This window comes from Xyrauchen texanus, chromosome 41 (genome assembly GCF_025860055.1).
Source record: "Xyrauchen texanus isolate HMW12.3.18 chromosome 41, RBS_HiC_50CHRs, whole genome shotgun sequence".
In the NCBI taxonomy this organism is placed as follows: Eukaryota; Metazoa; Chordata; class Actinopteri; order Cypriniformes; family Catostomidae; genus Xyrauchen; species Xyrauchen texanus.
The window spans coordinates 9,464,174-9,489,889 of record NC_068316.1 but is presented as its reverse complement, the minus strand read 5'-3'; the positions used below and the strand labels follow the sequence as shown (position 1 = coordinate 9,489,889).

Here is a 25,716-nt window from a genome sequence, read left to right as displayed (position 1 = left end):
AATCTGTAACAGAGCAGTAGGAAAGGGAATACAGTGACTAATAGGACAGTAATCTGGTGGAGTATCTGTATGTGGCATCATTTTTGGGGCTTGGAACAAACACAAAGCTGGGAATACTCTTACCTTTTCACCAACTGATCCCATTCCTCCTATTCCTCCAGGAGGACCTTGTGGACCCTTCAATAAAAGTCAATTTGTTAAGAGGCATACAGGAAAACCATTACTGCTGAAGCCACTTAGTTAAACAAAGCTATGCAAGTAGTTTAATTTGCTGATGGGATAAATGTTCTTTGTTGTAAGATGCTCTTACATCAGAACCAGAGGGACCCTGAGGGCCTCTGGGACCAGGTGGTCCAGGGGGACCCTATTGAGAGAAGAATGTAGAGAGAAAGAGGGATGAGATTTCATCAATAGTTATTGATCAGTTGAAACTGATCAACTCAAATGCAATTTAGGTGTTTGAGGCCTTCATTTTGGTCTAAGACAAAACAAAACCATCCAAAACAAAAAACAAAACTAGCTAAAATAGCTTTTAGTTTACATCATTGCCATGAATAATAATTTGATTGCTATTGCTAGTTATTGGTATAAAAATCTATATTTTATTTTGTTTCCCTGACGTGAAAGACTGTACATTTTTAATGTGCATATATGCTAAAAGTTTGGTTTACGTAGTTCATATAGATTGCCAAAAATTAAAAGACAGACTAAAAGCCTCAAAACACACATTTTAATTCATGGTGTCCTTAAAAAAACTAAAGTAATCGGTTAAAACATCTTACCATAGGCCCAACATCTCCATTTTCTCCTTTCTCACCAGATGGTCCAGGAAGACCCTGCGAAAATGCATATGCATATTCTTGTACTATATGTATTTATATCCTTAGCAAAGCATGTCCATGCATACAGACTTATAGATACACTGATGTCAATAATGTAGAAATAGGCAAAGACACATTGTTGCTGTGAGGCACCAAAATGGACCTTCAGATGCCAAAGGGAAATGATCTGGCCCACACGCAGTTACTGGAGGACAGAAATAATGCTCAGAATTGGCAGAGAAAGGCAAAAGGGCCATATGACAAATGGAAGAGGCAGAGGCAAAGTAAGAGGGTGTTTATCGAGTTCCAGTGACTGTCATCTTGAAATTTAAGAGAGCAGCAAGTGTCTATTGACAGATTTTTATCTCAGGTTCAGTGTGAACATGGCATTGTTTTCATAGCCTGCAAATAAGGAGCGATGAAAAATGTAGAGAATTTTCAACACTAAGCACAAATTAAAATCTATTTTACTCAGCAAAGAGACTCATATGCACATTTCCCACATAGATTTCCTCCCATTCAAAGAATGCCTGAGGACAGCCAGCAGTGAGCTGAATACCCTTAAAGGGATAGTTTAGACAAAAATAAAATTAAAAACTGTCATCATTAAATCACCCATAATACTTTTTCCTTTGTGAAACAGAAATGAAAAAATGCAGAAGAATGTACAGGTTGCTGTTTTCATAACATGATAGTGAAGTGGGATTGGACAGCTAAATGTATGCCTCTTCATCACACAAAGCTATTGTATGCCATTGGAAGACTTGAAATGTAGCACACTGGTCACGTTAACTACTTTTATGAAACTTTTTATGGTGCATTTTTGTGCTCGATTGTTTGAGTTTCATTATACTGTATGTAGAAGAGTGGCCAGTGCATTCTTCAACATTTCTCCTTTTTTATTCCATGAAAAAAGCAAAGTCGTGGGTTTTGAATGACATTTGGGTGAATATATAATGATGGAATTTTCATTATTGAGAAAAATACTTCTTTAACTTACTTTTCATTGGATGCTGCTGTTCACTAAGGGACTATTTAAAAAATCATGCTCTTTTTCAGCTTAATTAAGGGCCAGTTAAAAGTTTTACCCAGCAGAAAGGGGGATACAACCTTTACAGAGAGTCACCAGGGAAGCATAACTCTATGTTTTTGAAAGTCTAAAACACTACTGTAAGTCTTCAGAGATTTCAAATAAATAAGCTAACCATGTGACCTTGGTATCATGCGTGTTTGATCCTTGATATTTACTCCCTAATTGCTTCACCCATTAGTGAACTTGGTAGCTGGTTGTTCATCGTTAGCCATCACCTGTTAGGAGTGAGGACATCTAAAGTCTAATTTTGTCTGATATTTACTCGTCCAGTACCCACGTGCCCCCCCAGACTTGGCACATTTCCGGATGCTCTCACCGGCTGATTCTCATGCTGGTGAAAGGTCTCATCAGGGCAGAAGCCCTTAGTCAGAGACCATTAGCATAAACACTCATTACAGCCCAAAGAGTGTGTGTGCAATGCCCTAATGTTTATTGGACCAGGTCACTAAATGCAATTAATAAAATCCAAATGGAAGCACATTATGCCCAATTAAAACTCAATTGAATCAAATAGCTCAGAGATTTGGTGGCATGAGAGGACTACAGAAGCAGTCGATGTAACTCCATTACTGCGATGACTCCTCTATAAAGAAATCAGCTAATTGATGGATAGAGGAATGGCAGAATCTTGAGGCTTCAGATTGTAATATCATCAAATGGAAAGGGGGAGATGAGATGATCCATTTAAATCTTCTACAAATACAGTGTGTTTATCACTCAAACATGACATGACTGCTGCGGTGCTTTGCGTCAGGGCTTTTAAAAACTGCTGGTTTGCTCTATAATTACGAACAGTCTTAAAATGTCTCTGAGTGTTTCAGATTAATCTTCATACAGTTTGTATTCAGAATATAGTGCTTATATGGGGCATATAGTGCTTCTATGTTCAGGACCATACATGTTTGTTGATCATTTAGAACAAATGGCTGAACCTGCAAAGATTAAACTTTGGCTTTGGCAACATGTCCTGGTCAAATTTCACGTTTACTGTGCGACAAAACAAAAACAATTATATATTATTTCAAATAAGTGTAAAGTATTTATACAGTATATCATGGTATATAGCAGTACAGAATACAGTATATAGAAAAAAAAGTAAGCCTATTTTTGGATCATTTTGATTTATTTTTTTATTTAATATTTTTGCAAAACTGTTTTGTGAGATTCATTCATGCTTGAAAAGCTCTAATGTTATAACTTGTATCTAAGGCATGGGAAGCCAAGTGCATCATATTTTTTTATCTGGTTTATTGTATTTTCAAGTGTATTATTTTCCCTTTGACTGCATGCATTGTTTGTTGATGTGATTACATTTACAATATTATTTTGTCCTTGAAGGGACAATAAAGCTTTAGTACTACATGCTCATATCAATGAAATCAAAGCAAGGAGGAATGTATGTTCATATCTCATATACCTGTACGTTTAGAGGAATTCTGAGCAAATACTCTCTCTGCTTTTGACTGCTATTTTTGTTTAATCTTTATCGCTTCTTTTTCTGTGCTCTATGATTAGCCAGCTAATTAATAGTATAATTATATAGGCAGTTATTATACTACAAGCCAACTGATATTCAAACTGTTCATGCAAAGCACTGTGCATGTCTGTAGTGAGACTGGATTGATTCACATGGCGATTACAGCAGAGGGGAATCAAAGAGAAATCAATGCACATCTCAAACAACTCCCAGTCCATCTACTGCCCAAGGCCACTGGCCAATGTTGTCTGTGCCGTATCAGTTGGGTTAACAGACTCAGGACACAGGAATACACAAATTAAACAAGTGAACTCATATCGAGGTTGTTTGGCACTTTGGGGCTCACCTGCAGACCAATGGGACCAGGAGGGCCAGGGAAACCCCTGGATCCTTCATCTCCCTTCTGTCCAAACATACCCTGCTGCCCTCGAGGACCTGTTTCTCCATCCGCACCCTGAGAAAGGTAATGAGTTAGTTAGTCTCAGTGTATTTTTCACTGCATTGAAAATGGATGAGGTAGTTTGGTTGAGCAGTCAAGACGTACAGCAGGACCAGGTGCTCCTGTAGTTCCCTGAAGACCAGGTGGACCTGGAGGACCCTAGTGACAACAAAGAGAACAGATTGATGAGAAAAAGGACAGTTATTAATGTTAACACAGAGCTGTAGTGGTTTTAGGGGTAATATTTTTGTGTTTTGTCCACATTGGCGAAAGAACGTAGATGTTCAAAAACCATTGACAGAACCGGATGTCGTGAAAATCATTTGGTAACAGTATTTTCTTTTTTAATGGAATCCATTTTGAAAAAGAACAGATTTTTGATTCCCAACTCTAGGTATGAAACAGCCCACATTTACTCACCTGTTCACCCTTGTCACCTTTGCTTCCCTTCTGGCCTGGTTCACCCACTTCTCCCTGGAAATTAGTTTCAAAATCAGTCATGCAATGTCATGCATTTTTTAAATAATATATTGTGTTTCTAAAGCATGCATCACACACTGGTGATTCTAACAGAAAGAGATTCAATTTCAAAGTGAACTTTTTTTCTGGGCAGTACAAAATATGACATTGCCGTTGACCTGCGTGGAGATTTACTGTAAATGAAATGATTAATATTGTTTCTGAAAAAGCCGAGATGGACGGATAAAGCATCGCTGCTACATATTCTTTGCACGTAACCCCATGAACCTTCTTAGACGATACTGATGGAGAGACAACGTTTATGTTCCTGCGCTAATTTGATTATAGGCTGCCTTTGCTGATGATGATGGATCTGCAACAGGGGAGAGCGACGGAGAGGTAGGCGTGCATTTCAGATGGTTTGGTAGTGTGTGTTTGTGATAATGAAGAATGATAACTGATCTTTTCTGTCCACCATGTGTCTGTGGATAAGGAATTCTGGGAAGAAATGTGCAATATACTAGGATGATAGCGGAGGATATTTGGTTATAGCCTGTAAACTACAAAAAAAAAAAAAGTATTTTTGTCTTCCAGTAAAAAACATCCTTAAATCAAGACCAATTTACTTAAGAAGCAAAACCGTATAAGATATTGAGACTCGTTTTAAGTGAACATGCTTGAATTTAGCTGGCAAATTGTCTTGTTTAAAGCCTAAAGTCTAAAAATGAAGCCACATTTTGTGTGGTTTGTGCTTAAAAAAAGAAAAATATACACTCACTGAGTACTTTATTAGGAACACTAATACTGGGTAGGGCCTCCATTTACTCTCAAAACAGCCTCAATTCTTTGTGGCATGGATTCCACAAGATATTAGAAACATTCCTTTTCTAATTTCTGGAGAGATTCTGGTCCATGATGACATGATTGCATCTTTGTCAGATTTGTCAGCTGCACATTTATGCTGCAAATCTCCAGTTCTGCCACATCCCAAAGGTGTTTTATTGGATTTAGATCTAGTGACAGGGAACGCCACTGAATAACAGTAAACTCATTCTCATGTTCATCAAACCAGTTTGAGACAACCTTTGCTTTGTGACATGGTCCATTATCATGCTGAAAGTAGCCTGTGTAGATGTGTAAATTGTGGCCATGAAAGGATGTACATGGTCAGTGACAATACTCAAATAGGCTGTGGCATATTGTGCCAAAAAAACATTCCCCAAACCATTACACCACTGCCACCAGCCTGGACTGTTGACACAAGGCATTTTGGGTCAATTGTTTTTCCAGTCTTCAACTGACCAGTTTTGGTGAGCCTGTGCCCACTGCAGCCTCAGCTTTCTGATCTTGGCTGACAGAAGAGGAACCCGATGTGGTCTTCTGTTGCTGTAGCCCATCCGCCTCAAGGTTTGATGTGTTGTGCATTCTGAGATGCTCTTCTGCTCATTGCAACTGTACAGAGTGGTTTTCTGAGTTACAGTAGCCTTTCTGTTACCTCGAACCAGTCTGGCCATTCTCTGTTGACCTCTCTCATCAATAAGGCATTTTTGTCTGCAGAACTGCAGCTCACTGGATGTTTTTTTTGTTTTTGGCATCATTTTGAGTAACTTCTATAGACTGTTGTGCATGAAAATCCCAGGAGATCAGCAGTTACAGAAATACTCAAACCAGCCCGTCTGACATCAACACTCATACCACGGTTGAAATAACTGAGATCACACTTTTCCTCATTCTGATGGTTGATGTGAACATTAACTGAAGCTCCTACCCATACCGGCATGATTTTATGCATTGCACTGCTGCCACACGATTGGCTGATTAGATAATCTCATACATATGTAGGTGTTATGTGTTCCTAATAAAGTGCTCAGTCAGTGTTTTTGCCAATGAGGTAAAAACAATAAACTTAATTCAAGATACAATATTTTCTATGAAAAGAAGTCTTATTATTTAAAAATAATTTTTATTTTTTAAAATCTTGCTTTAGGGATGTTTAGGTATTTTAACTGAAAAAAAAAAAAAAACAGATTTAGGAAATACATTTTTGAATATTAATTGAGAGTAAGCCTGTTACTTTGGTTTTAGAAGCCTTGTCTATATTTTGTGTTGATTCAAAACTTTCTTCCATTTAGTATGTCTGGGAGCTGCATTTTAATGAATTAAAATCAGTTACAGTAAAGTTCTGTGACGGCACCTTATAGTATATTGGTTGTGGGAACTTGACACATCAAGAGAGGCATTGTATTAATGTATAAATTGTTTTTGTAATGTAATGTGATCCCTCCCCTAATGTCCCTACTTATTAATGCAAAATAAACAAGAATTAACCTTGTCACCGTCTTCTCCAGGTGGTCCCTGAGGTCCTGCTGGACCCGGCAAACCTACTGGACCTTGGACCCCATCACGACCGGCTGGACCTGAAGGGCCTCTCTCTCCCTGAACAAAGACACAAAGATAGAACATACATAGCAAGATATATTTTGACTTCTGAAGGAAATGTTAATGGTGCTTGCTTGTGCAAAACTTGCTACCATAATGTTAGTGTGTTCTGGGTTAGCATTGCATTTGCGGTTGCTAGGGTGTTCTAAGTGGTTTGTGGTGCGTTGATATGTGGTTTCTAGGGTGTTCTGGGTGTTGCTAGAGTGATGCTTGAATCCTCTGGGTGGTTACTAGGTGGTAACTTACTGACCCAAGTCAAAAAGATCCCACCCTAAAGTCTTAATATTCTAGTCCAAAAATATGGCTTGGGTCCCTTCTTTAAGTCTGAGAGTCTGATCTCTTAGATCTCTGATTTGAAGTAACATTCCTAGCCACACCATAAAACAGTGCTGGAAGAGTTTCTAAATGTAATGCTTAAGATTAGGGGTTTGGAAAAATTAATCCTATATATAGCTATAATAATAATCATAAACAAGCACCACTAGTAATAATTTGAGAAACACAAATTGATCATCTTTATATCTGGTCAGCTCAGTTACCGGTGCACCCTTCTCTCCGGCAGGTCCTGGGGGTCCCTGAGGTCCAGTGCGTCCAGACAGGCCGATGGGTCCAGCAGGTCCTGCAGCTCCTCTCTCACCAGGGGAACCCTATGACCACCACACAGAAAACAAAAAGAAGTCAAAATCTTAAATAATTGATTCTGATTGGCAAAACAATATCATTAATTGTTGATCTAGGCAACTGATTTCCTACTGTACATACAGTAGCTGTGCTAGTTTCATGACTCTTGTATCACTATGTGGTCTATTCTCACATAATATTATAATAAGATCATTTAAACTCAAATACATTTTAATCTAATGTTAATTAATTAATTTGCTAAGAAAAAGTGTAATGGGGGGATAATGTACAGTCAGCCAATCATTTTGCAAAATGAAGCCCTTCAGGGTGACACAAGTCCTGATCACCTTGTTGTGGTTTATTTTATGAATATGATAATAACTTACTCACTGTTCATACAGTATACTATACACATTCTAGACAGGCCTGATTTACTGAGGGATATGCCATATCATTATGCTTCTAAATGTCTGGCGCACCTCACTCATTAGTCATGTATAAAAGTACTCCAAAGCACCAACTAAACCTCTTGCGCTCAATTAAGCAATTTAGCTCTGACTCCAAAAACAACCAAACAATTCAGACATGTTTTATCATCTGCTTCATAAGTCTACTGCAGAAGCATAGGAAGCTAGACCAAACTCTGTAGACTGTATACAGTAGATACTGAACCTGCTTAATATTATTCAGCCATGTACAATTACTCCTGAAAAGCTGGACATGACGAGTCTCTCGGCTGGTGTAATACAGTAGCATGCTGAGAAACTAGATTTTGGTGCTTGCTCATGCAATAGTCACCAGATGCTAGCCTGTTGTAAGTGGTTGCCAGGGCATTCTGGGTGGTTGCTAGGTTGTATAGACTATCCAGACTCTGTTTGGTTCTGGTCCCTAGATATACAGTAGCTTGGGTCCCTTTTTCAATGTGAATCTATGGGATTTTTCAGCCATTTATACAATGTGAAGTTTAGATTTTCACAAATTTTTCAATTTCAGTCTATGGGATTTTCCAAACATTTTATCAAAGCTAATCAATGGGATTTGTGCTAATTATTCCAATGTGAATCTATGGGATTTTTCTGACCATTTTTCAAATATGAATCTATGGAATTTTTTTGCCCAATTTTCCAATGTGGAAATGTGAGAATTGTTTTGCACATTTTATTGTCCACCAGGCAAAATTCCATGCCGCTCACTTAGAAAAGTCCACCATGCAAAATTCCACTCCAATCACAAAAAGTCTATTCAGTTCCTCAACAAAGATGCACAATTTAAGGTATCATGCAGATACCATTGTTTGGGACAATTTGCATGCTGAAGTTTAATACTTAGTGTTGAGGCTTTGTTCAAATCCCTAACACAAAATATGAGTAATAGTAAAGTGATGCTTGCATTAGAAATATCCACTAATCAGATCATGGCAAAGTGTAGCTCTGAGGTTCTTCAAATATGGGTTTATTATATTGAAATGGCCCAAAAAAACCTGCATGTATCTGATTTATCTTTTTGACTGTGATGCTCATTTGTCCAACAAACTATAGCAAGCTATGGTGAAAGATAGAATCAAAGGATCAGAACAACACTGTGACACAGTTCTAGTAAAACTTTCTGTGTATCAAATACGGGAGTGATGCCTCTTACTAGTGGGCAAACATAAACTTCACCTTATCTCTCCATATAAATGTGGTTTCATTTCTAAAACTCTGCATCATCATACAAATGCAAATGTATCCTTTATCAGACTGTCACAGCTGAATTGAAAAATCTTCAATGACTTTTCCTCCGTCTATTCTAATCTTGCACTGCGCTGTCTAGTCCGAAAAATAGCAATTACAGGGTGACAATACTTATCTATTTTTTCTCAATAGAAATGAATTGGTGAAGAAAAGAATGTGGTTTTAATTCAAGAAGATCTTGACGACTTGGTCGTCACATGGAATCTAATGAAACAGCTATGGTGTAAAATGTGAAGAGAAGGTAATTACGACTGAATTTATCTTGTATTGGTGGCCAAAATGATGCCCTCTAGTGTTATTTCATGCCACTGCAGGCTCTGTGGGGGAGATTGAACCAACTGTGCAAAAAAGCCCAGTTCAGTATCTCTTTGGTATCTATTTAATGCAAGTATGAATCAAATGTGCAATCTTCTTGGTTTGTGTGTGCTCATCTGTGAAGTACACACTTTTTAAATCCTTAATGGTGTTTTGGAGCATTAGATTTTTCTGACCACTCCCTCAACCCTCTCAGACTACTAAATATTGCATGTTGCTTTTGGGAGAATGCACTTTTTGCCTTAAAGGATGAAAAATCATAGGCACAGAGTACTTACAACGGGGCCGGGGGACCCTGAGGGCCCTCTGCTCCTTTCAAACCAGGTGGACCCTACGGAGAGCAAAAGAGAAAGAAAAAATTGTAAATAACGGCGGAATAAGCAGGTTCATACCACTGTGCCAACATTGAGTATATTATCTTCAGCATTATCCAATGTGTCATCTATTCATGGTCGGAAACAAATAAAAACATGTAGGTATTATTGCACTATCCAGACTTGAATCCTGTTTCATGAGCAAACTAATCTACTTGTAGCTCACAAGTAATGCAGATAACATTGCACAACTTAAGCACACTGGGCATGTAGCTCAGGTAAATATTACTAGACCTTGATGGAAAAGAACTCTACCTTGAAAGTGTTCTTACTTGCATATACTCAAAATTGTCAGGTAAAGACTTGCCACGTTATTAGTTCTTGCATGTCTCTTAACCGATTGAGACACACCAAATCTATCAAATGGCTTCAGAAGAATTGGAATATTACACATGAGTAGCATGGACATTCATGGTACTTTCTTGTTTGTCTACACATACATATTCTGGAAAAGAACAGTGTAAACACTCTGCAAAATATTTCCATTTGTGTTTCACAGATGAAAGAAAGTCATATAAGTTTGGAATGACAGAAGGGTGAGTAAATGTTGAAAGATTTTTTTCATTTTTGGGTGATCTATCTCTAAGTCCAGGATCATAATTACTCTATTTCTTGGAAATTTTCAGCTTCAGAGATGACATTTAACACTTGGAAAGAGAAAATCCTGAGAGGATCCTTTCTCTAATTCACTCATATTAACTTCTATTCTGTACAACTGTAATTCCATGAAAAATATGAGAGATATGGTGGTCTATAAGCTCAGTCTTAACCCATGAAAGTCTGAGAGAAGATTCACTGACATCAATGGGAGTGTTTTGTTTAAAATGTGCTGAGCAAGAGTGAGTGAATTAATTAATTAATAAATGAGTGAGTGACTGAGTGAGTAAGTGAGTGAGGGACTGACTACATAAATAGCATACAGACAGTACAGATCTATTGCTTCTAAACTGATCTTTGAACTTATTATGGTGCAGACTGACAGCAGGTTTGTTCTATTCTGAATGTGGGTTTCATTAATCTACTCCGTAAAAGTGAAAACCACAAAACTCTGACTGTCTGCTGGTCCTGTCTCTACCAGATTGATATTTATTGGCCTCATTACCTCTCACAGCACAGTTGTCAACTGGGGCACAGTAAAAATCAAAGACCTGACAAGAGGTTATGTGTGTTTGAGTGGTTTACTTTTTTTAGGTAATTAAATAAACTGGTAATTACAATGGTGTTATGCTATAAATGTGGTTTATGAGGACATTTCTAGTGTTCCCATAATTAAAATCACTTAAAAAACATATAAAACAATGTGTGTGTGTGTTTTTTTTATGTAAATGCAGAAAGTTTTATTGTGAGGGTTATGTTTATAGGGTTAGGGGATAGAATCTATAGTTTGTACAATATAAAAATAATTATGTCTATGGAGAGTCGGATAGCTGCACCAACTTGTGTGTGTGTGTGTGTGTGTGTGTGTGTGTGTGTGTGTGTGTGTGTGTGTGTGTGTGTGTGTGGTGTGTGTGTGAGTCTCTGTGTGTGTTTGGGCATTGAACTTGAACTTTTAGCTTTGAAAATGAATTTGAAATTCTACACATTCTATTACATTTTTTAAATTATAAGTTGTACACATTTAGTATGGGATAATGTACAGTCAGCCGGTTGTTATCGCAAAATAAAACTTGTGTTGTATCACCCTGAAGGGGTTTCTTTTGCGATAACAACCAGCTGACTGTTCATTATTCTGCTTATTACATGGCTACTAACCAAATAAATAAATAAATGGACATGAAATATTGATTTGCGTTGAAATTATGTGAGAAGAAAGAAATCACTGAACACATGATGGTAGTCTTACAAGACTACTTGCCAAACAAATAAATAAATGTACATGAAACATTGAGTTTATTTTATTATTTTTTTATTAGCTTAATTGTAGAGATTACAGAGTGATATGAGATGTAAGAAAGATGACTCGCAATTCCCGGATGACCAGTCTGATATGTCTTAATTCTCGGATGTGCAGTTGTTACTTATAAATATTAACCGCTAGATGGTGCCATTGACCAATCAGAATCAAGTATTCCAGAGACCCATGTAGTAACATTAGTTAATGCATTATGAACTAACATGACCTAACAATAGTATATATTTATAAATTTACATACAATGAAAGCGAATAGGTGTCTTGGCGCTGCTGGCAGTTTGAAGGTCCAAAATGCCTTTTGGACCGCCACACTGCCAGCAGCCTCACGGCAACCATTCTCTCATTTTTTGTTTTGTATAGACAAACAGAGCTGAAATGTGCTTATAAAAATCTTCATTTCAGTTCTGCTGAAGAAGGAAATACATACACATCTTGGATGGTTTAAAGGTGAGTAAATCTTGAGAGAATTATAATTTTTGGGTGAACTAATCCTTTAAGAAGTCACATTGGGGCTTACTGAGTGTATGAGATAGATCTGGAAGATAGTGAAGCTATCTTTAGTGGTTGAAAACATAGTTCTACCTGAATAATAGCATGGTGCAGATTGAGAAATATTAGCTGATCACAGCATACAAGAGACGAGGAAATGATCTGAGATGTCATCGCTCGAATTTCTATAGTATCAAAATCAGCTCCATATGACAGAATTAAATCTAGCGCCATAATCATATGCAAGATCTAATTATACATTTCTCTTCTAGTGTTTTTAGATCTTAGTGGTGCCTTCGACAAGATAGATCACAATGTACTCTTGAATAGGCTAGATAATTATTTTGGCATATGTGGACTTGCATTAGCATGGTTTAGGTCCTATTTAGCTTACCGCTACCACTTTGCCTATGTAAATGAGGAACTGTCAAATAAAACAAGTATGGAGTACCACAGGGATCAGTTTTAGGGCCTCTGCATTTCTCCTTATATATGCTTCCCTATATTATTATCAGATATAATCAGGAATCATGAAATAAGTCTCCACTGTTATGCCGACAATACCCAACTATATATTTTTTTGAAACCTGACGAAATTTCACAATTCTCCAAATTAGCAGAGTGCATCAATGAAATCAAAGATTGGATGGCCAGAAATTCCCTTCTACTCAATTCCGACAAAACAGAGGTACTATTGGATCAAAAACCTCTAGAAATAAGCAGCTAAAATATAATTTGACTCTTGATGGATGTACTGTTACATTGTCTTCAATAGCGAATAATTAGGTGTTATATTTCATACCAATATGTAATTTGAAAATCAAATTTCCAATGTTTGTAGAACAGTATTCTTCCACCTAAGAACTATTGCAAAGTTACAACACATGCTCTGTTGCTAATGCAGAAAAACTAATTTGGCATGAACTCAAGCCTAGCTTATTGTAATGCATTACTGGGAGGATGTTCAGCAAGTTCAATAAATAAACTTCAGTAGGATCAAAATGCAGCAGCCAGAATGCTGACTAGAACCAAGAAATGTGATCATATTAGCCCCAATTTATTGCCGTTACATTGGTTACCTGTTAAATTTTATATTAATTTTTTAATTCTGTAAACTATGAACAAAGCTTTGAATGGACTAGCTCCGCAGTACTTAAGTGACCTTCTACCACGCTATATTCCATCACGTTCACTACGATCGCAAAACTCTGGCCTCTAGACCCTAGAATATCAAAATCCACAAAAGGAGGTAGAACCTTTTCATATTTGGCTCCTAAACTATGGAATAGTCTCTCTAACACTGTTTGGGATGCAGACACACTCACTGACGTTAAGTCTAGACTAAAGATTAGCCAGTCATACACCTAATTTATTCTTCACCACACAATTAGGCTGCTTTAGTTAGGTCTGCCAGAACCTGAAATACTGATCATTGTCTATAATTCTGCGAACAATTTAATGGTATCTATGCTAATATGATTCTATTTGATTCCATGTCTCATCCTTGGGACTCCTATCCCGAGGTCACCAGAACCGGCCGGATCCATCTATAGTCCTGCTTGGTATTGGACTCCACTGCTACATGTCTCTGAGTGATGATGACAAAATGTAGCCGGTGCCAGCCAAACATCACTTCAGTCTATTATGATGGACCTCAGAGGATGATCTGATGCCAACTCCAACCATAAGACATGGGATAATTCATATTCCATTGCCTGAAATTTGGATTTAGGATAGACCTCACCAAAACTAATTGCCGGTTGAACTGCAAAGCACCTCACTGACCTCGGCATGCCTCACATTTGTCTAATGATTGACTACATTTATACTTTTTTAAAATGGAATAAATAGACTATCAATGAATTGCCAACAAAAGCCTTCATCAGCCAACTAACAAAGGACAATTACATCTATATGAATTTCTGCAGTTAATCCAGGATGGACTTCAAAGACATTTGTCATTAATCTTACAGTTCATACAAAATCTTTGTTTAAATATTGACCCTTAACACTTACATAGTTTAATTATTTTAAACCATGACTTGTACTGCACATAAATAAGTAATATTGTCATTATATTCATGCTGGCCCCCACAGTGAGCCTGTTTTCTCCCAAGGTTAATGTGGCAGGGCAGAGGGCGGGGCCGGGTCGTGATACTACACACCTGGTCCCGTCCTCCGCCCTGCCACAGTTATTTTACTCCATTAACCAAAGTTTTACAGACTTTTGTGTTCCTTGCCACAGTTGCCTTTGGCTTGCTCACTGGGTTTCTAAATTCAATTATTATTTAATTACTTGTTTTTATACACACTTCGTAATTGTATTTAATCAAACTACACAGCGATGACTTTAAGACTTTATAGATATTACGGTTTCATTTTCTGTTAATGCATGATTTTCTGTACAGCTGCATTGAAACAATGTGTGCTGTGAAAGGCGCAATAAAAAATCTAATTACTTGAAGACTCATACTGTTGTTGATTATTTCTGATTCAAACATAATCTTTATTTTTTATATTTTTTTAGCTTTATTGTTTGCTTGACAATATGGATGATGAGGTAGAGCAATCCACAGTTGACAACACATAATCAGCTTTATCTTGTAAGATGAAAAATTAAATTAAATAATTAAATATAATAATAATAATAATAATAATAAATATAAGAAGAAGAAATAATTTTATGAATTATACAAGGCATATTCGTTATATGGAAACTATAAATGGAATAGAGTCACATTTTAGATGGGTTTTTTTTATTTAGTTTTGACGCATGTCCGATTTACAGCACACACCTTCTGGGAATATAGGCTGGAGATGTATACGTTCCATGAATGTCCTTGTAGGTGCATCTGTGTGTGCGTGAGTGTCAGGGTTCATTGGGGTGCTCTTGTGTTGTGTGTGTGAGAGAAAGTTTTAGATTGCCTCTCTAAAGGGCAGACACACAGGGTGGTCTCAGTAATGACTGTAGCCTTGCTACCAGAAAAAAGAAATCGTGCCAGTAGAAAACAATCAGGTGGCATATGGAGAGCCAGCCTCTGCCACTGACCTTGAGATCAGACAATAATGATGAACAAACAACCTTGTCTTCCAAAATCTAATTGGGAGTATTTCCAATTAAATAATCCGCTGCCTAGATAATACATAAAAAGGGTGCTTCAAAAGGTATAAAAACAAAGGGACAGTTAAATGTGAGCTGCAGGCAAATCAGTGTTATGTGTTTCTGGATAAAGCAATGCAAAGTTTGCTTTTTCAGAGGTTTTACCTCCTATTAAAGTCCTCGTAGAGTGCACTGGAGTCCAATTCTGGCTGTAATGAGCTGGCACAGCTGTGTAACTCTCTGTCTCCCTCTAAAATTAGGAGGATTAATTGGTGTGACTTATTCTTTGGAACATGATCTTACCGTCACTCCTGGTAGACCTCTCTCTCCAGGGAACCCTCTCAATCCTGGAGGTCCATCTTTTCCAGAACTGCCCTGAGGACCTGGATCTCCCTGAGGACAGACAGTTGGCAATGATATTTAAGAATATTTTATTCCACTTAAGTTACAATGAAAAGACAATGTAAAAACTAAATTGTTAAGTCTTTATTTCTAATCTGAAGCTAATGATATGATAAAGAGATGAGAAAGAAATAATGCATTAATGGGAATTTTTATTTTTGAGTAAACTTTAAAACAGATCTAAATTGACAAAAAGACTATGAGAAATTGATGCAGCAAGCCTAAAAATTCTAAAAGTACCAAATATGTATTGTGGGGCCTTAGAACAGTAAACTGCAATCAGATTGGCCTGTTACTAAGGATGCTTGAGAAATTAAAGAGTGAAGTTTGAGAATTTCAATTGCTAAAAAGCTTAGCACAGCTTTTTTCCCCTTTGGAAGACAACCTCCACTTGACCTCCATGTCTTATAAACCAGTATACTGTATAGGCTGCATTTTGTTCGAGACCACTAAGTAGTTTAAATTATGAAAGATTAATATGCAGCTTGTAAGAAGAGGAAACAAATGAGTGAGATCAGGAGAATGACTGCAGAAAGTCTGATCGCTCAGTCTGCGGCAGTGCACACAACCTCCAGGGTGTTCACTCAAGTCTGACAGCCAGTCTGAAGTGGACAGATCAATCTGATTAAAGTGTCTCCATACAGGAGAGACAAAAAATTAAAACTGAGATAGGAAGGGTGGGTGAACAGTGAAATTCAGTTCAGTCTATTAACAATTTACATTCTATTTAGAGAGCAAATACAGCCATTCTCCACAGCACTGAAGTTATAGCTCTTAAACACTTGGATACACCTACAGTAGATAGATTGGGCTAATGGTGAACTAATTGGTGTCTCTTTTTCTCCAAAAAAGAAAAGAAAAACAGATACCTTTGTTGACTATTTTGTGCTGTTTGACTTTGGAGGCTCATTTCCCTAATATGTCTCATTTCCCTGCAGAAACATCTGCTTAAACCAGCCTATGCCACTTTGCAGTGCAGAGGTTTAAACTGGTCTCCTAGTCTGAAAAGCATCCAAACCCCCTTTAAAACCAACCAAGAGACCAGCAAACACCAGCTAAGATGTTTTTTTTGTTTCATTTTTTCAGCAGGGTTATGTAGCTTTTCTACAGAGCATTTTGACAGGGCCAAAGGTAAAAATAAAATCGGAATATATGGGGGCAAACCCTCCAATGTCTATGGTGGCTATGGCTCTGCATCCTTGGATTCCATATATCAATTTTGTTAACAATGAATGTAATATTTGACATTCATTCACCTTTGCACCTTCTTTTCCACCAGCACCTGGGAGACCTTGTTCTCCGGGAGGACCAGGGGGTCCGGGATGTCCTCTCTCACCAATGGGGCCAGTCTCTCCTGTTGGACCCTGTCGGACAAATGTGTGAGCACAGTGAGCTAAATTTCTCTCTCTTTATCTCAAAGAAAACGTTAACAAATATTGCACAAATAATGAAAAAATAAAATGTAAAAGCCTACCTGGGGTCCGACAACACCTCCTGGTCCTGGTGGGCCAGTTTTCCCTTGGAAACCCTGCGGATAAAATAGCAGCAATGAATGTCTGAGAAACAAAACACCTATTCAAACTATTTAGAGAAAGGAATGATTGCTACATCAATATCAATATTCAGCATAGAATGGTTTTCCATGAAAATAGGAAGATAAAAACAGCAGACAGAAGATGACATTTCAAATAACCCTACAAAAAAGAATGATTGACACAAACAAACTGCTTTGCTATTCATTAACTGTGTTAACTACAGTCAACAGTCAACTATTAACATATAAATTAACACCTTCAATTTCCAAGCACTATTATAGATATACTGTAGTTAAAATTATAATTAGCCACTACAATCAAAGCAAATGAATCATTGAACCCAACTGTTGAAGCCTATAATTTGATTTTCTTTCCTTAATAAGGAACAGAATGTGTTAACTAGCAAAGATATGACTCGAAATTAAAAGTTTGAAACCATATCAGACCTATAAGTGTGCAAATGACAAATGTTGAGTTAGATAGATGAGTTAGACAGATGATCATAAAATCCTCACATTAAATCCAACCTTGCTGTTCACACTGAGGGCACATTGAAAAAATCAAATACATATTTGATTTATTTCTACATGTGAAAGTGGCCCAGCTATATCCATCCATCCATCCATCCCTCACTCACTCACTCACTCACTCACTCACTCACTCACTCACTCACTCACTCACTCACTCACTCACCCTTCCTTCCATCCATCCATTCATCCACCCACCCACTTCCCCACCCTTCCTTCCATCCATCCATCTTTTGAAGGACCATTAAGTAAACTATAGCTTTTTTGACAACATTTCTAGGGCGGTATGTGGCCACGGGTGTGCCACTAAGTTTATTGCTCTCCTAAACAACTGGCGCTGTTGCAGAATTATTAGTACATCATCTTTCTGGATTGAACAGAACCTCCAAACCTCCATTGGGTTTACAAATAACACAGAGAGTACTGATGTTCACTTGACCCCTGGTTGGGTTCTCTGAACACGCCTGAGCATTCTCCTATTATTCAGGTACAGCTAGGCTTGGCAACAGTTCCAGGTGCGGGAGTGGTCTTAAGCACTCACCGTCTCTCCTCGCTGGCCAGGGTGACCAGGCAGCCCATCCTTTCCAGGTGGTCCCTACACATAAAGATAGATATTTTCTATATTTGACATGGCATACAGCATACATGACATTTTCTTAATCCCACAGTATGTAAAAAAAGGACAAAAAATAGCACAAAGAGGGACTTACAGGAGGGCCCTTTGGTCCTGGGAAACCAACTGGACCCTGGGGCCCTTGAGGTCCCTGGAAAAGACAGTGAAAAAATAGACATGGTCAAAAGTCCACTCTTTTAGCTGATTTACTCTAACATGCAAATAAGTTAAGAATTATGTGAATAAGTAATAAATCATACAAGATCACAAAACTACAATATCAGGTATGTAAAAAATAATGCACCATGTACAATACACGCGAATAGAGGTGAATGTCTAGCTGACCTGAGGCAACATACCGCATATTGTCTGATAGTCTTGGTAAAAGCCATAAAGAGGAAGCAACATTAATATACACACACAATAACAAAGCACTAATGAAACTATATTGAAAGTGCAATGGAGGCGCCGTCAACAGGCATTCAACATCCTTCAAATTCAGACTGAAAAACAGAATAAAATATAGCTCCAAGCAGCGATGATGGGCCCAAGCACAACTGGTCCATTTCCAACCAGAGGCTTTTGGAAAACAATAAAAGGTCGACATTGGCAGTTGGCATTTGACATTATTCTAAACAATTTTGAAGCAATTTGAGTACATATAAGAGGACTAATTTAAAGTCTGTTGTAAGATCCACACTTCCTGCTGCCAGGTGGTGGCACTATGACCGTGAACAAAAATAGTCAAATCCATGTGATTAGACCCCAAGGCTAAGCATACATCTAAATATTGATCAAAATCACACATTGCTCACAGAAGATATGAGACACTTCCTGCTTCCAATTTTTCACCATTAATTGAATGCCTTGCCATGGCATCACCTTTCGATATATCAAAATCTGTTTGCAATGTATCATCTTCAATGTCAATCTTGGCATAATGTTGTCTAAATGTGGTGATAGTCTCATGAATCACTTAGGGGGAGTATTTAAAAGTTCTGAGACTGCAATATTCAAAAAGTCCAAAATGGCCAACTTCCTGTTGGGCTGACTTAATGACTATAATTATGAAATTTGTCTGACTTGATGAGAACTATATATGTACCTTTGGTGACTGTAGGTGAAAATGGGGGAGCTAAAGTCTTACACACCCATTTTAAAGGGGGCTCCCCCCCCCCCTACACACCCATGGGTGAACAATTGCCCAGCCCTAATGGCCAATGACTCTGATGTGTGTGCAAAATGACGTGAAATTTTAAGCATGCTAAGTACCGAAAACCTTAAAAAGTATCATAATAATAATGATAATCCTTTGAAGAACAATAGATCCTCTGCACTTTCAGTGCTTGGGCCCTAATAATCCTTAGAAAAACAATAGGGTCTCTGCACTTTTAGTGCTTGGGCGATAATAATCCTTAGAAGAACAATAGGGTCACCGCACGTTCAGTGCTTGGGCCCTAATAAAAGAGAAAAACAATGAAAAATAGAGAAAGAACAGAGAACAGGATTTCACAGCAGAAAACACAAAACATCAGATATTGCTCTGATGTTAGTGATGGACAACAGCCTTCCAGAGGTCTAATGCTCAAGAACTCTTCATAAAGCTATAATAGTTTCCAGACAAAAACACAGGTGGGAAATCCTCTTATCTGGAATACACCCACAAGCTGAGCTAATACTCTGGCAAAAGAACCCTTCTCAGAGCACTTCAAGCTCTTCATTGCCTCACTGTAGATAGTATTATGCAACATGAATATTTTCTGCTGCAGTGTGTTCTGGGTGGCACTTACTCTCTCACCAGGTGGACCAGGTGGACCGTCACTGCCCGATGTGCCCTGTGAGGTAAATTAAAAGAACATAAGGACTGTTTAAAGGAAGTGAGTGACAAAAATAAACCATGGGGAGGTTATCGTTATGAAGAGAGTAGTACCTTAGGTCCTGGTTTTCCTGTTGGTCCTCTGGCACCGCGAGCACCACGGGGACCCTGTAAATTTAGCAAATTCAAAATTCATTAAGCTTCCCAGAAGACTGGAAGCTTTTCGGGAGGACTTAATGGCTAGTATGTTGATGGTTTGGAAATTCAATTTTAAGGTGTAGTGTTTGTGTATCCACATACTTCAGAATCAATATGTATTTCTGTATTGAATATTAAAACTGATTGGAGAAAGTATAGAATAATTACATACCGTTGGACCTCTTTGCCCTCTTGGACCAAGTTTCCCTGCCACACCCTTCAAAAAGAAAGAAGAAAAATTAGTGTGGTAAATATTAAGGGTGAATTCAATAGTGACACACAGAAAATCCAATTGCTGTAGTTGTTGGAGTTCTTTTTGCCAAAATGAGTGTGTATGGGGGAAAACAAGCATTAGATATCTTCCCTTAGGATTTCTGGGAGCCACAGAGATATTTGTTTCAGATGAGGTGTAGGTGTATTAGCAGCACACAAACACACACAAACACACATTTTGATCCTTGCACAGAGGCAAGTTTTAAACACTTGGAAAAATAGCAGCTAACTTTATATTTTATTATGAATAATCATAAAATCAAAAATGCTTAAGGCACAGCTGTTCTCATGTATATGGTTTCATGTTTCCCATTAACAATATTGAACCAAAGTAAGGTTTATTTTTGCTTGAGTACGTAATTTCCACAGAATTAATTGATCAGACTCTCTTGAGGGAAACATTTGATTCATTTTCCATAGTTGTAGTCAGCATGTTGTAACTGTTCTAAGCAACATACAGGTTTGAGGAACACAACGTATGCAGAGCAATAATGTTTGTTTTTTCTAATTTTTTTTTATGTCTGTACGAGATCCACAATTTGAGTAAACGTGTTGTAATTATTTGGTAATTTCCATCTGTTGTGACTTGCAGTCATAAATACTTCTGCCTAATATAAAAAAGTCTTAGCCTAAAATGTAAATGTAAATGTGAAGGTAAATATAAAACTTAAATATAAGTTTATGTGTAAATGTAAAGTTAAATGTAATTTAACAGTGAATGGAAAGGTTAGCCAAAACATAAAGTATAGTCTATGTGTAAGGGTACATGTAAAAATGAAGACAGTGTACATTAAAAGGTAAATGTAAATGGAAAAGTAAGCCTAAGCATAAAGATAAATCTAAGTGTAAAAGAAAATGTAAATGTAAAGCTAATCAAAAATGGTAATGTTAATATAAGTGTAAAGTTAAATATAAAAATGTGTATTAATGTAAACAAACATCAAGGTAACTGCAAAGTTAAAGGTAAATATAAATGTAACAAACTGATCCACATGTATATAACCATTCCTGAGCATGTACATATCAAACCCTCGACATGTTCATAATAATATTTAGATATACTTTTTATAATTATTTTCACGTTTACATTTACCTTTCCACATACATTTACAGTTACTCTTATGCTTAGCTTTATGTTAGCTGGTCAATGTAAACATAAAAGTAAATACAAATGTAGGTAAGAGTAAATTTAAAAGTAAATATAAATATTACAGTTAATGTCAAGATAAGCCAAAACATAAGATAAAAGTTTAAGCGTAAAGGTAAATGTAATGGTAAACGTAAAGCTAAGTGCACATAGAAGCGTAAAGGTAATTGTAATGGTAAAGCTTAGCATAAACGTAGAGACTCAACAGCCTCTACAGTAAATGTAAGCGAAAAGGTTGAAAAAAAAAGGTGAGTGCAAAATGAAAGGTAAATGTAAGCGTAAATATAGAGGTAAACCTAAACCTGAGTAAAACTGTAAATTTAGACTCCCATTCGCAATTACATTTAACCTAAAATATACTTTTACCCACTTTACTTTCTGAATGTGAATATTTTTCCAGGCGGGTGATCACTGTTGAATCACAGTAAACACAAGCACTTCAGCATCTTTTGTTGTCACTTATTGATTTGTGTAGGTGTTTTTGTAAAACGTCATCATACAAATCCTTTCATGAAAGCAATCAATCAGCCTTTTTTTCCAAAGTGTTTATTACAATGAGGTGTGCACTTCACACAAAGCAGGTTGTAAGAATGCATCTTACCCTGGCTCCTTTCTCGCCGTTGGCTCCTGGGAATCCGGGGAAACCGTTCGAACCCTGGAAATAAAATAAAAATGACTTCAGGAAGGCAGGGAAGGCAACATGACTTGCATACTGATGAGGGATGAACACAAAAAGTCCTGATTCTAACAGAATTAATGCCATTACAGTCTGTTAGCATTACCATCTTTGGCTTTGCTACACTTCTAGCATTTAAAATAGCTGTGAGACTTTTTGCACCAATTGTTGGCAATTTCTTTACTAGAATAATTCAAAAGCGGAGAAATAGGCATCTAAATGCGTATGATATATGCTAAGATATACAAAGTGGTTCTCGATTATCAGCTTCCCTTGTTTTGTTTGCACAGGACTAATCACAAGAGAGCTTCAGGAAGGGATTGTTTTTCAGCATAGAAATACAACGATTTCTACAGAGAGCGGCGGACAATACAATCAACTGAAACAACAGACACATGTTGAATGTAAACAAACACACTTTGTCAGAGAAACAAACAAACCGACGTACGATAAAGAGTCCCCAATAATGAGACTTAATCGGCTCAATCACTTCCTGTCTTTCTCTCTCTCGCTCATTCTAAACACAGTGAATTAAAAGCAGCTTACCCACGATTCTCAGTCCTGGCAGCATTGTAAGCATTCAAGAAAGAAATCAATAGACTGTTTTACACATTTATTTTTAAGAAAGACCTCAGTGTTGGGCACTGCAGAAATCCGCTTTGATTTACCACAAATTATGTTATGAAACACTAAAAGGTGAGACACTGACAAATATGCAATAACACTCCATAAAAAAATGCCACTTCAGAAGTCAGTAACCACTCAGACTGTGATGGCTGGTCTTCAAAAGTGCACTTCATGATAATTTGAAAGTTGGCAGACTGTGTGAATCCATTCCGCACTGGTGGAGAGATGATGGTGTGTCAAAGTGCTTGTAATCACATCACTTGTCTGTCGTTCATTAATCCTGCTAAATAAAAGTGGGTTTATGGGACTGTAAATCTACCCCTTAGTCAGCACCTTGATCTCAGACTATGCTTTATTCCATCCCATTTCAGCAAATTCAAGATAAGTCTTAAGGGTAAAGAGTGTTATTGTTCGTGCCACTAGTAGCAGCACAATGTTTCCCAAACACTGCCATGTGCTAAATCTGCCATTGGTCAGACAAAGAGATAATTCCACCCCAAACTCACACGATTGGTTGATCTAATGTTGCAATGTAAGCCAGATTGGGACGCTAAAAACAAACAGGGCAATGTTTTCAAATGTTTCAATTGTGCTTCGTAGTCTATACGTTTTCTGGAGAAATTAGATAAAGAAGCACAATTTATAATACAAATGTTATTTGATTGTCATCTTGAATAACCATTTTGGATATTTCTGTCTTTCTCCAATCAAGTAGATAGGAGCATTACTTTCATGCCGCTTGTATGCATAGAAAATAGCTGCTAGAGAGCATTACCAAGATGCCCACCGAGTTGACTGACTTGACTTTAAAGTGAATTTGGCTATATTCATATTCTACGGGGGAAAGACATCTTGCAATGATAACCACTGAAAGTTAGAACTCAACTTAGAGCTTAGTTTGTTTTCTACCACTAATACTGTATGCTGTGATGTCCCATTGTTTACTATGCTAACTAAGGCTAAATGTGCATCCCAAACTGCACACTTCTACACTATAGTACCCTGATGATGCACTTCTTCAATCGTCAAAACGGAGTGTGAACTGTTGGACAATTATTAATTAATAAAAAATTATTGTAAATAATGGAGAATGTTGCAACTAGCAAAACGTCAGTGAAGGCAACACCTTACAAATGTAATTTGAATGCTTTACCTTCACAACACACTGTGTGAATATGTACGTTTTTTGAGATACAGGTGTTGAACTGAGGTTGGCTAACACGCTAAAGCTAGCGGCAACACATTGCATACGTTTGAAACATCACTTCTGTAACAACTTAAATGGCGAATGCTTCTGTGTAGTAAAAAACAAACTCTTTAAGTATTCCATTTGGGATGACACTACACTTTGACAATTCATATACACTACACGGCTGAGTGAATAGTGTATAATGTAAGTGCATAGTGTAACATGCGTATTGGGACACAGCTTGCATGAAAGACTTCTCATTTGTCCAATCGCAGACAGCTTGTAAGAAGCTCTCATTAGCCAATTTGAATGCAGGAGGCAGGACCTGCTGGAACACGAGTGGGAAAAAAATAACGCAAGCCAGTGTCGTACACTGGGATCAAGCGCGAGGAAGTGTAATCGAGCTGCAAATCATGATTGCACCAAGGAGACTGCAGATGTCAAGATTTACGTTGAAAAAAACTTGCATTGTATGGATATATTTACATCATATCTCCATCAAAATATCTTTGTTTGTGTTCTGCAGAGGACAGAAAGTCATACGAGTTTGAGACAGCATAAGTGAGTTATAATTTCGAGGGAACTTTTCCTTTACAATACACATTGACTTGCACCAATATATAGATTTACCGAGCAATGCACTAACTTTTAAGCAATCTCGAACTTGCTGTCCTACATTGCCAAACCCAAATGAATTTAGCTGTCTGTAATACAGCCACTGTTTGCTGTATTAGAAGGTCTGTGATCCTCAAGGCCACTCTAGGGTCGGATTTTGGGCTGCTGGTGCTGAAGCTGATGCTGTTGTTGATAAAAGCTGCTGAGGTCTGACACAGGCAGCTGTGCTCAAAATTTTCCTCATAGCCTGCGTGACCAGCATCCCCAAGAGCAGAGGGAACAATTCTGGCATGAGTTGCTTGTAATAAAATAATGCCTTCCTTAGTGCAGCATGCATAATTCATTCACAGAAGGGAATTAGTTCATGGTAATGAGCTGAGTTGCTGTTTAGCTCATAAGTGTAACAACAATGATGCAGGTACAGGTGTCAGGTTCATTTTGAGTGCGTACCTTTGGCCCTTGACGTCCTGGATAACCAGGCAATCCTGGAACCCCGAGTTTTCCCTGGAGGAAAACAAGCCAAGTTCATTAGTGCAAGAATGTCTTTAGAAAAAAATCTTATTTGGTATTAAAGGACTAGTTCACACAAAAAATGAAAATTATGTCATTGTTTACTCATCTTCATGTCTTTGCAAACTTCACAATTTTTCTTCTGTGGAACACTAAAGGAGATGTAATGATGCAGAATGGCAGTCTCAGTCACCATTCACATTCGTAGTAACAGTGAATGGCGACTGAGACTAACATGCTGTCTAACATTGTGTTCCATGGAGGAAAATAAGTACTCATTAATAAACTAATCACAGTAAACCGTAATGAATTGGAA

General features: G+C 37.5%; 1 protein-coding gene across 1 annotated transcript in view; it reads right to left on the bottom strand.

Moving 5' to 3' along the window:
• col11a1a (collagen, type XI, alpha 1a) overlaps nt 1-25,716 on the bottom strand; it is a 98,012-nt gene that overhangs the window by 24,375 nt on the left and 47,921 nt on the right. The window contains 19 exon segments of the mRNA XM_052114183.1: nt 124-177; nt 311-364; nt 783-836; nt 3,738-3,845; nt 3,936-3,989; nt 4,251-4,304; nt 6,618-6,725; nt 7,268-7,375; nt 9,672-9,728; nt 15,576-15,665; nt 16,931-17,038; nt 17,149-17,202; nt 18,278-18,331; nt 18,447-18,500; nt 20,140-20,184; nt 20,280-20,333; nt 20,536-20,580; nt 22,385-22,438; nt 25,341-25,394. Coding sequence (XP_051970143.1) covers nt 124-177; nt 311-364; nt 783-836; nt 3,738-3,845; nt 3,936-3,989; nt 4,251-4,304; nt 6,618-6,725; nt 7,268-7,375; nt 9,672-9,728; nt 15,576-15,665; nt 16,931-17,038; nt 17,149-17,202; nt 18,278-18,331; nt 18,447-18,500; nt 20,140-20,184; nt 20,280-20,333; nt 20,536-20,580; nt 22,385-22,438; nt 25,341-25,394 — 1,263 coding nt within the window.